Consider the following 12,094-nt stretch of genomic DNA (forward strand, 5'->3'; position numbering starts at 1 on the left):
AAAGAAAAAGACAACTCTGGCCTAATGTAACTCTACTCTTGGTTTGAAACTAAAATAGCTCTGTCAATACAAGAGAGTAACAGGCTAATCAATGCAAATAACATTCATAAGTGCATGAATGTAGATGTGAGCGTGTGACCAACACAATGTCCAGTTGAACACTTGCAATGGTCTGGAAGTAACAAACCTCAGTATTCAAGGTGTCTGTGCCAATAAATCAGATGTGATATTACTTGGATAAGTTATTGTTAACATTTTGACATTAACTAACATGCTCTGCCATGACAGTCAAAAGCAAAAACTTCAAAAGCAAAAAAATAAAATTAAAAAAAAGACGTAAATACAGTGGTTCTCAACAAGAAGGCCGGAGAATTATTCAAAATGATTTAAATTAATAGATTATTATTAACACAATTTGTATTAATATTGCATTATTAATTGTATTAATATGCAGTTCTTGAAACTTCTAGAATTTAAAAAAAGAATTGTTATTAATTCAGGTGGCTTTGAGCCAAAAAGATTGAGATCAATTGCGCTAACAATATAATGCCCCTTGTGGCAGCACTCAAAATGCAACATGTAGCCTACACGGTTTAAATTTGCTAATATGCAAGTTTGACTTTATCAGGAATTCATATGACAATACAATTGTGCTTTGCATTGTCAGCATTGCTGCAGGTGGTGCTACAGGATGTACAAGCGTAAAATGTCTTCATTTTATCTTTCAGGTCAACTACTGTAATGGCAGAGCAACGGTTTGAAGAGAACTTTGCTGACTCAGTTGGTTAACATGTCGGCATTTTTACAGCTAACTATCTGAATAAGCATGTACAACAAGACCATGCATGACACAGGATCACCTACATGCACGTATACAGTATGTTTTGGGCCTAACCTGCAACTTCACCAAAGTTGTTCTTCACCCACATCCTGTAGGGGCACCATAAGAACCATGACCACAAAACTGCACAAACAAGTTACACCAACATGACTTCCTGTTGTAAGCTTGGCATTTCTTTTTGAATTGATCGCTCTGTTGTGTTTCAAAGGAGCACTTTGAAGACTTCACATCAAACAACATAGACATCCTCTGCAATTAATGAAAGGTGAACACATAGTTGATAACATGGTAGCTTCTTACCTGAAGTTCGCACCACGCTACTTCCACCGTAGTCTCCGTGTCCAAGCCCTTGTAGACGGTTTTGAACGAGCCACGTCCAATCTCGATGTCAAATTTGAGGAAACGACCATCGGGTGAGGTGCCCACAGCTTTGGTCTCCACTTCTTCATCCTCCTGAACCTTTTTCTCAGCCTCTCTCTGCTCAGCTTCAGCACGGGCCCTCGCCACCTCTTTCTCCTCCTCTTCTTCCTCACGTTTGTCTGCTACTCCGCTCTCTTGCTCCTTGTTGCCCACATCGCTGGGCTCTTTCTCCACCATCCCAAGGGCCTCGCTCTGCCTCACACCCACATCCTGCACAGATGGGCTCTGTACCTCCACAATCCCTTCAACCCCAGCAGCTCTTCCATCCTCTGCATGTTCTTCCAATACGACACCTGAAACACCTACTTGGGTGTCAATGGTAACGTCAGGGGCCGAACCCAGCACCACAGGCACAATGAACTGCTCGCAGTCCGGAGGCGAGGTGAGGATGCAGGCTTTGCTGGGCAAGTCAAGGGCTGTGGCATTGGAGTCACAGATGACGCTACGCCTAAAAAATCTGTGCTCAGCCGTCTTCAGATCTTTATCCATGGTGTGGCGTCGTTTCCTGACCTCCGTGTCTAGCTTCTCACCCACCAGTGAGTCCGAACCGGAGCCGTTCACATTCTTTGGAGCTGGAGGGGCCAAGAAGGTCACCACCTTATTGGGATTTTCCGATGACATCTCTCCAGGGAAAAAAAAAAAACTTAAATGTATAAATAAATGATTGTGAAAAAACTCAAATGTAAACCTTGACCTTTTGCAGAAATGTCCTCTTTCTGCTTTTGACTGTGGCACAAAAAGCCTATGAAAAAAGTAATAAAAGCTCACGTGAACCACAGAGTTTGCTGGAAGGCCCCCTCCGTGGGGTATTCCTTACTAACAGTTACTCTTACAGTGTAAGGGGCCAGAGCCCAAGAGAGGAGGTGTTCTTTTATAAACGTAAAAGAACAAGACACAGTCACTGAGAGGGAAAAAAAAAACTTAAATGTATAAATAAATGATTGTGAAAAAACTCAAATGTAAACCTTGACCTTTTGCAGAAATGTCCTCTTTCTGCTTTTGACTGTGGTACAAAAAGCCTATGAAAAAAGTAATAAAAGCTCACGTGAACCACAGAGTTTGCTGGAAGGCCCCCTCCGTGGGGTATTCCTTACTAACAGTTACTCTTACAGTGTAAGGGGCCAGAGCCCAAGAGAGGAGGTGTTCTTTTATAAACGTAAAAGAACAAGACACAGTCACTGAGAGGCAAGCACTGATGGTGACAGACAAAAACTGTCAAATCCACTTCATCCATCCTGCAGCGACCCAGAGACAGCCGTCATTGGGCATAAGGGACCGCAAGAGGGAAAGGGCAAGAGCCTTGATATTCTTCAGACCTTCAGAGTGCAGGAGACCTGGCTCCGAAACCCAAAAACCAGGATCAGGTTTACTACAAGAGACATAAAGAACATATTAATTGCACACACACACACACACACACACACAGCATTAAAAGCAGTTCTCCATTCTAATAAGCATTTTAAAAATGATAATAACAGCATCACTATGTGAGAAATAATTACATATTAGCTTATGTTACAACTAAATGTACTTTTAAACAGCACTACATTTTCAGTATTAACGTTTAAAGCAGCTACAAATGTTGACTATTAAATGCAAGCGTAAGCTACTTCGAAGCCTTTTGCTAACTCGGGTTTCTGTGCGTGTGACTGCTGGGCTTTCACAGGTGTTCAGTTTCAATCGTATAAATATTAAAAAAATTAAATGTTGTGCCTCAAAATGTCAACAAAACAAACCCGTGTAATGGTAGATGAACACGTCTACTGCGCACGCGGGGGTCGCGAGACGAGTCGCCCTGGTTACGTGAGGTGGCCAGCTGAGATTTGGGGGTGATTTTTGTAATTCTCCAGCAAAAAACTCAAATGATATCTGGAGTACTTTGCATTTTTGATGCATTTAAAATATTAGAAGTTATCAGCGACGCTTTTGAAAAGTTGTCAAGTAACGGCGAACGTTGGTATCGAGCTCATTCTTAAAATAATGCCGCGCGCGTTTAATAGCGTTTTTTGAACAGGAAGCGCTTGCGAATACACAAACGCAAAATACCAGACTATAATACACAATGGATATTTAATATGGTATGCCTGTCAACCTATAATAAACAAGCAGAGTTTTATAACCAGGTGTAAAAAAATTCTGCTGCAATGAAAAAAATAGGAGGCTGGCTGGCCAGCGAATACCTTTCGTATCGTCATCTCCATTCCCCTCAGATGTAGACAAAGCGACAGCTGCAGTTGCTTGAGTTGACCGAGCGAATCATTTAAGAGAGGTCATCGCCAAATAGTTATAAAGACAAAAAAGAATCACGGCTGGAAAACCGAATGATCAGAAAACACCAATTCCATAGATTTAGCAGAGCTGCGCGTTCATCGTGCTGTTTGCTCTACAGGCCAAGTTCAACACGGGGCTGGTGAATCCAACGTGATGCAATGACTCTACTAAATTCGGTATCCAGCGTAGCGATGTATCCTGTGATTAAACATTATGACTAATCAACAACAGAGTCCGGTTCCGGTCGACTGCACGCGGATCTGCTGCAAACCACCGATTTTCCTCCTTTCACGTGAACAATGCAACAACATCCACTGCGGTTTGCGTTCGCTGCTGTCGAGCCGGCTGAGTCGTTATCCTTATGCAGCAGTCGACAACTGGTAGTCTCCATACGCAGTATTAGGGTTTCTCTGGAAGTGCTGCCCTTTGATCGGTTGGTGTTATTAAGACTCCAGTCTGTCACGTTGGTTTTAGCTCCGAGGCTCTGCTGCTGCTGTCGCTGTCTACAGTACCCTCCCACTGAATACTGACAGCAGAGACGCCAGCCGGCAGTGTCTCATTACGGCCTGAGGAGGTCGCTGTTTCCTTCCTCAGTTTATTTACAAAATTGCAGCGCAAGAGTTGATCCCCAAGAGTTGATCCCAGTTTAAAAAGAATGCAGTTTTCTTCAAGTATACTTTTGTTTGCAATGCTAAATCTTATTTTGTCTTAAAATGTGTACGAAACTAACATTCTCAGTGTCAGTGTATCCTTATCTAAGTGTTTTTTGACAGGCGGTGTTGTGTAATGCATGTCAGTTGCACACTCTCTTATCTGAAGTGCTTATTAAGAGCTTGCTTCAGGCTGGACCACAGCAGAGATGCCAATATATCTCGTTTGCCCTGGCATGGAATTCTGGCTCTTCTTCCATGCGGCTAGTTAACAGTAAATCTGCGAGCAATCAGGCCGTTAAACGTAAACTTCTGGCACGTGTGCTTTTTTTACTGTATAAACAAAAAGCTTTTCAAATTCTAGCACGATCCGTGCAACAAAAATAGTTTTCCTTTGTAATTTATTACAGATGATGGGCATTAAATAATGAAACTGTTAACAGTCCTTCGGGAAAAAAGTGCATGCACATCTGGAAGATAGTAGATAATAATTAGTAATATGAATCATGAAGCAAATTTAAAAAGATATCCAACAATGAAAGCAAAAACTAAAATACCATATTTACTGTAAGTGCTCAGTGCTTTGAGGAAGCATATACGGTAAGCAAGATTTCAATTGTTATTTTGCTCAAATTAATTTATGCATTTTTTAAATTGTATTATGCGTATTAAGCATATCTCCTTGGTTTGTATTATACATTTCACTTGATATTTTTGCCAAACTTAACGCATTCCGTTTTATATTTAAATGAAATATTGAAACCAATGTAGGAAATGGCAAATACAAGTTATGTTGAATTTTCATCTGGCAAAAAATGTTACACATAACAGCATGGGAAGTGTACATTCAAATAAAGAAACATTATTGTTTTTTTGTTCTCTTTTTCCCTGGCCAGACTGTTTCCTCAAAGCCTATTAATATGAAGCCCCTTATAACATTAGACATTTGTTTTTCTTTTTTGCATTCCCTTCCTCCGCAGATGGCACACACAAGCAGGCTCTTTCCTAACATTGCAGATTCTCTATGGAGGCCCCACTGCTACTTAAAACCACCTGTGGGGTCCAAAGAGGTGACACAAGCATGTGCAAGATGTGCTAGTCCAGTAAGACAGTAAGGTGTCAAGGTCACGGTATGTATCTTTGATTGCACCCTGAGAGGCTGTTTGTTTTAGATGCATTGACTGTGGGATGGGTACACTTTGTTCCCCTGTTCAAATGAAGGCAGTGATTGAGCTCTGTTGACATACAGGTCAATTGAGAGCATGTGGAAATTTCACACTGGTAAGAATAACACTGGTTAGAAGACCGCATTAACATACATTAACAAACCTTTCACTATTTGACTAATTAATTTGTGCAAACAGAATGTGTCAAATGAGTCCACACAGCTGGTAAAAGCATGACTTCAGTCGATCAATTAATATCTTGTGAAGTGTAAAGCTGTGTGTTTGCACTCGTATTTTGCCAGAAGCAGAGGTTTAAAGTTCAAACACAAACGTTGAATTTGGACATTTGTGGATTACTTGTGGATTATTGTGATGTTTTTATCAGCTGTTTGGACTATCATTCTGACGGCACCCATTCACTGCAAAGGATCCATTGGTGAGCAAGTGATGTGATGCCAATTTTCCCCAAATCTGTTTTGATGAAGAAACAAACTCATCTATATCTTGGATGGCCTGAGGGTGAGTACATTTTCAGCAACTTTTCATTTTTGGGTGAACTATTTCTTTAAGTGAGTGTGAAAATTAGATTAGGGAAGTAACAAAATAAGGATTGAGAGAGAGAAAAAACTTCAAGCTCTAAGTTTGCATGTACAGTAATGTAATGTAGCTTCAGTACATCAGTTTATCCACTAGGCGGTGGTAATGAGTGAATGAGAAAAACAGGCATTTGTTTAGCACCCAACATGCATTATTCATTATGCTAGTCCTCTCACTGTGCATTACTGGGAAATTGTATTTAGACTGGTCTTTAAGATAACTGCAACACTCCGGAAGGTAAATATTTACTCTGAGATTGAAACAATGCACAAGCTAATCTAAATGAGTGTAAGGAGGGTTATCTTAAAGTCACCATGTCAAATGCCTGCTGGAAAGTTTAACATTCCATTGTAAAGAGCCACTGGATGTCCGCACATGCTAATCTTTCAGCACACTTGTATGCAAAGTCAGGTAGCTGTGTGTTTGCACTCGTATTTTGCCAGAAGCAGAGGTTTAAAGTTCAAACACTTAAACGTTGAATTTGGACATTTGTGGATTACTTGTGGATTAGGTTTGGACTATCATTCTGACGGCACCCATTCACTGCAAAGGATCCATTGGTGAGCAAGTGATGTGATGCCAATTTTCCCCAAATCTGTTTTGATGAAGAAACAAACTCATCTATATCTTGGATAGCCTGAGGGTGAGTACATTTTCAGCAACTTTTCATTTTTGGGTGAACTATTTCTTTAAGTGAGTGTGAAAATTAGATTAGGGAAGTAACAAAATAAGGATTGAGAGAGAGAAAAAACTTCAAGCTCTAAGTTTGCATGTACAGTAATGTAATGTAGCTTCAGTACATCAGTTTATCCACTAGGCGGTGGTAATGAGTGAATGAGAAAAACAGGCATTTGTTTAGCACCCAACATGCATTATTCATTATGCTAGTCCTCTCACTGTGCATTACTGGGAAATTGTATTTAGACTGGTCTTTAAGATAACTGCAACACTCCGGAAGGTAAATATTTACTCTGAGATTGAAACAATGCACAAGCTAATCTAAATGAGTGTAAGGAGGGTTATCTTAAAGTCACCATGTCAAATGCCTGCTGGAAAGTTTAACATTCCATTGTAAAGAGCCACTGGATGTCCGCACATGCTAATCTTTCAGCACACTTGTATGCAAAGTCAGGTGACATACAGTATTTAATTTAGAGAATATGCAGACCCACTTCATTAAAATTCCAGCTCATGTACCAGGAAACATTTAAGCTCATGCAAACGGAAGAAAATGTTGCCCATAATTTTTTTTTCTTACGTATTGCGTGCAAAAAAAGGGTTGCTTTTTTCAAACTGAGCTTTAAAAAATCTAAATGTGACTCAGATTTGGTGTTTCAGTAAACATATATGCATTGCATAACTTGGTCATAAGACAAATGGTCATGGGAATCTGACATAAAATAGTAAAGCTTAGTATTTTGGTTCAGAACACTCTTTAGTTGTCAGAGTGACGTGATGACAGATGCCCTGTCAAATATCTGTGTTTTTGTTCAAACTCCTAAAGCAAGTCCTGTTTGATGGTATGGAGCAGAGTGTACAGCACAATGTACAGCGCTCACACCAGAGTTCAGAGGCTGGGTGGAGTCTATCTATTGTCTAACATATAGGAAAACAAACCCATTAAAAGCTATTTTGTTGATTAACTGAAAGGAAATGTCTTGAATTTGTTCATTAGGTCTTCATCTCACAAAATACTACTTCTCAGAAGAAGTTTTGTCTCTGCTAAAGTTTCTTTTTTTTTTAATAGGCATAAAGTACCGTTCAAAAGTTTGGGGTCAGTAATATTTTTGTCTTGAAATAAATTAATACATTTATTCATCAAGGGTGCATAAAATTGATCAAAGTGACTGTAAACACATTTAAAATGTTAAGATTTCTGTTTCAAATGAATGCAAAAAATGCATCATCGTTTCCACAAAAATATTAAGCAACAACTGTTGTTGTTGTTATTTAGCACCAAATCAGCATTAGAATGAAGAGTGGAATAATGGCTTCTGAAATTCAGGTTTGACAGCAGAGAAATAAATTATATTTTAAAAATAGATTGAAAAAGAAAATAGTTATACTTCAAATTATAATAAAATTGCATAATATTTCTGTTTTTACTGTATTTGTTATCAAATAAATGCAGCTCATCTCACAAAATACTACTTCTCAGAAGAAGTTTTGTCTCTGCTAAAGTTTCTTTTTTTTTTAATAGGCATAAAGTACCGTTCAAAAGTTTGGGGTCAGTAATATTTTTGTCTTGAAAGAAATTAATACATTTATTCATCAAGGGTGCATAAAATTGATCAAAGTGACTGTAAACACATTTAAAATGTTAAGATTTCTGTTTCAAATAAATGCCGTTCTGTTCTGTTAAATGCTTTCTATTCATAAAAGAAACCTGAAAAAAATGCGTCATCGTTTCCACAAAAATATTAAGCAACAACTGTTGTTGTTGTTATTTAGCACCAAATCAGCATTAGAATGGAGAGTGGAATAATGGCTTCTGAAATTCAGGTTTGACAGCAGAGAAATAAATTATATTTTAAAAATAGATTGAAAAAGAAAATAGTTATACTTCAAATTATAATAAAATTGCATAATATTTCTGTTTTTACTGTATTTGTTATCAAATAAATGCAGCATGTATAGTGCATGCACAGCACATTAGCTCACACACGGACAGAGTAAGGCAATGTATTGGCCACTTGGACCAGATTCCAACATGGATATAAGTTCATTTTAATTCAGTTTATTTTAGGCTTCAGAGTGGTCATCTGCTCTGGCTTAGTGTTTGAGGTTACATGCAGAGATGTTTTGGGCACGCGCTGAGCACAAAGAACCACAAATGCCACGTGTCCACCACTATTGCAGCTGCGATGGCACACAGCCCATGGACTGTGTCAGTGACTGAAGTTGCTAATGCCTCATTGTGTATTTTAGGAGAAGAGCGAGTGAGTGACCAGCACGAGCTGTCACTGTGGGAACAGTCAAAGAGAGCGAACATGCTGCTGTTTAGTTCTTCACAGATTAAAGAAATTGTTCACCCAAAAATGTACATTTGCTGAAAATTTACTCACATTAGCACAGTGAATGGGTGCCGTCAGAATGAGAGTTCAAACAGCTGATAAAAACATCACAATAATCCACACCACACCACTCCAGTTCATCAATTAATGTTTTGTAAAGTGAAAAGTTGCATATTTAGAAGTAACGTCCATAATTAAGACATTTTTAACTTTAAACCATTGCTTCCGGCTAAAAGTTGAGTCCTCTATCCGTAATACTGTGAAAAATTGTCTACTCTGAATCAGGTGAGAAAAGCAACAACTGTTGTTGTTGTTATTTAGCACCAAATCAGCATTAGAATGGAGAGTGGAATAATGGCTTCTGAAATTCAGGTTTGACAGCAGAGAAATAAATTATATTTTAAAAATAGATTGAAAAAGAAAATAGTTATACTTCAAATTATAATAAAATTGCATAATATTTCTGTTTTTACTGTATTTGTTATCAAATAAATGCAGCCTTGGTGAGCATGTATAGTGCATGCACAGCACATTAGCTCACACACGGACAGAGTAAGGCAATGTATTGGCCACTTGGACCAGATTCCAACATGGATAGAAGTTCATTTTAATTCAGTTTATTTTAGGCTTCAGAGTGGTCATCTGCTCTGGCTTAGTGTTTGAGGTTACATGCAGAGATGTTTTGGGCACGCGCTGAGCACAAAGAACCACAAATGCCACGTGTCCACCACTATTGCAGCTGCGATGGCACACAGCCCATGGACTGTGTCAGTGACTGAAGTTGCTAATGCCTCATTGTGTATTTTAGGAGAAGAGCGAGTGAGTGACCAGCACGAGCTGTCACTGTGGGAACAGTCAAAGAGAGCGAACATGCTGCTGTTTAGTTCTTCACAGATTAAAGAAATTGTTCACCCAAAAATGTACATTTGCTGAAAATTTACTCACATTAGCACAGTGAATGGGTGCCGTCAGAATGAGAGTTCAAACAGCTGATAAAAACATCACAATAATCCACACCACACCACTCCAGTTCATCAATTAATGTTTTGTAAAGTGAAAAGTTGCATATTTAGAAGTAACGTCCATAATTAAGACATTTTTAACTTTAAACCATTGCTTCCGGCTAAAAGTTGAGTCCTCTATCCGTAATACTGTGAAAAATTGTCTACTCTGAATCAGGTGAGAAATATGCACATGCAGATCAAGCACTATGTACAAGCAAAAACACACCGCTTTTCACTTCAGAAGACATTAATGTATTGGAGTTGTGTAAATTTCTTGTGGACAGTTGTGATGTTTTTATCAGCTGTTTGGACTCTCATTCTGACGGCACCCATTCACTGCAGAGGATCCACTGGTGAGCAAGTGATGTAATGCTACATTTCTCCAAATCTGTTCTGATGAAGAAACAAACTCATCTACATCTTGGATGGCCTAAGTACATTTTTAAGAAAATGTTAATTTTGGGATGAACTATTGAAGCTCTGGACGATGGCACTGTTGAGTGAACCTTTGTTTCAAAGGGCAAAAATGTCTCTACATCCATCTATCACTTTCTCACAAGAAATTCTCTTTTTTTGGCCCCTCCTTGCTCTTTTTTTTTCCTTTTCGTAGTGAGGCCCAGAACCTCAGCAAACACAGGCGCATGTTTAACATGCCTGCATCGGGGCAGTGCAGTTGAAACAGCCCTCTGTCAATCCACACCCTTAATGGAGACTGTTCTTCAGCTTCGTTTGATGCTTTTCTTTAGCCAATCCTCTCGGTGTCTGTAATTACAGCAATTATTATTCTCCCTTGTGACTTTGTGAGTCAAATCACTATTGTGACTGCATAATGGGACGTTATGTGCCTCGCTTGGATAATTGCTAACAAGAAAACAAGCATGTCACTGTCGTCTTGGATGAAAATATCCATTTCATGCTTTAATACCAGACACGCTTTATCCAAATGCTCGCTGTTATCTAATATGTGAGAGCATCCCAAGGCCACATTGTCAGAAGAAAGTGTCTTGTAACACCACACAGCTGCCACTGTGTAATGTGTGTCAGACCGCTGTGGTGTTCTGGTTTGTGTATGATGGCTTGAAATGCAATATGCATAATATTGTGTTTTAATCACACAATATGTGGTCACACCTAAGTGTCTGCAGCATTACGACACTGATGGTTGTAATAGATTTGGAAAAGCCAGTAGTTTATGTTTACTGAGTCAAACTTTAGTCTTTGTGGAGAGCCAGTCCCACCTTCCATACTATAAATGACAAGGACAATTATTCTAAAATCTCTGATAGCTAAAAGTATCTATCCAGGCCCAAGATAAGATCTCCTCTTATATTTTTGTATGAAATAAGATATTTACTGTTACCGGGAGACATTGATTTAAAAAAAACAAAACAAAAATGACAATTTTCAATCTAATATGGGTTATGAGGATTATGTGCTTATTTCTTGAAAGGATAGTTCACCAAAAAAATCTCTCACTCTCATGTTGTTCCAAACTCACGTGATGTTTTATGTAATGAAAGTGAATGAGTAGTGCGAATGTGAAACTTCAAAATTATATATCAATATTCCAAGCTTTCTGAAGCCATTTTTATTTGTGAAGAACAAACTGTAATTTAAATCACTGTTCACAAAAAACTCTTGACATCCACCTTAGATCTCCTTGATGTGTTCATGAGAGAAGTAGCAGTGTCTAATTCATAATGACAATAATTCTTTTGAATCAGATCTTTTCAATGAATCAGTTGAGTAAGTTTGCAAATAATTGATTTAGTAATTATACTGGTCCAATTCATGTTCATCTGGTCCAATATCCAATTCATTTACAATTTTTAAAAATCTTTTCAATGAATTGGATGATTCATTAGAAATCAGACTGATCCAACTCTTTAACTCAATGATTCACTGGATTCACTTGAATTTTGGTCTGATTGTCATACAAAGCTATCAAATTGCTTTAGAAGACTTGTTAGAACATAACACAAACGTCTTATGGATTACATCTATAATGTTTTTATGAAACATTTATGGTTCTTTTTGTCCTTTTTAAGACCTTCATTGTGATTGCATAAAACAGAAAGTCATACAGGTTTGGAATGACATGAGGGTGAGTGACAAAACTTTTATTTCTGGA

The 12,094-nt window shown here is 38.4% G+C and overlaps 1 protein-coding gene across 1 annotated transcript in view; it reads right to left on the minus strand.

The window, feature by feature from the left end:
- The window catches only part of wnk1b (WNK lysine deficient protein kinase 1b), a 77,925-nt gene extending 75,764 nt beyond the window's left edge, over nucleotides 1-2,161 (minus strand). Inside the window, exon 1 of the mRNA XM_016270452.1 lies at nucleotides 1,142-2,161. Coding sequence (XP_016125938.1) covers nucleotides 1,142-1,882 — 741 coding nt within the window. The 5' untranslated portion in view covers nucleotides 1,883-2,161. The remainder of the gene's footprint in view (nucleotides 1-1,141) is intronic.
- Nucleotides 2,162-12,094: the final 9,933 nt, after the last annotated feature.

Source organism: Sinocyclocheilus grahami, unplaced genomic scaffold, assembly GCF_001515645.1.
Source record: "Sinocyclocheilus grahami isolate Dianchi unplaced genomic scaffold, SAMN03320097.WGS_v1.1 scaffold56.1, whole genome shotgun sequence".
Taxonomy (NCBI): Eukaryota; Metazoa; Chordata; class Actinopteri; order Cypriniformes; family Cyprinidae; genus Sinocyclocheilus; species Sinocyclocheilus grahami.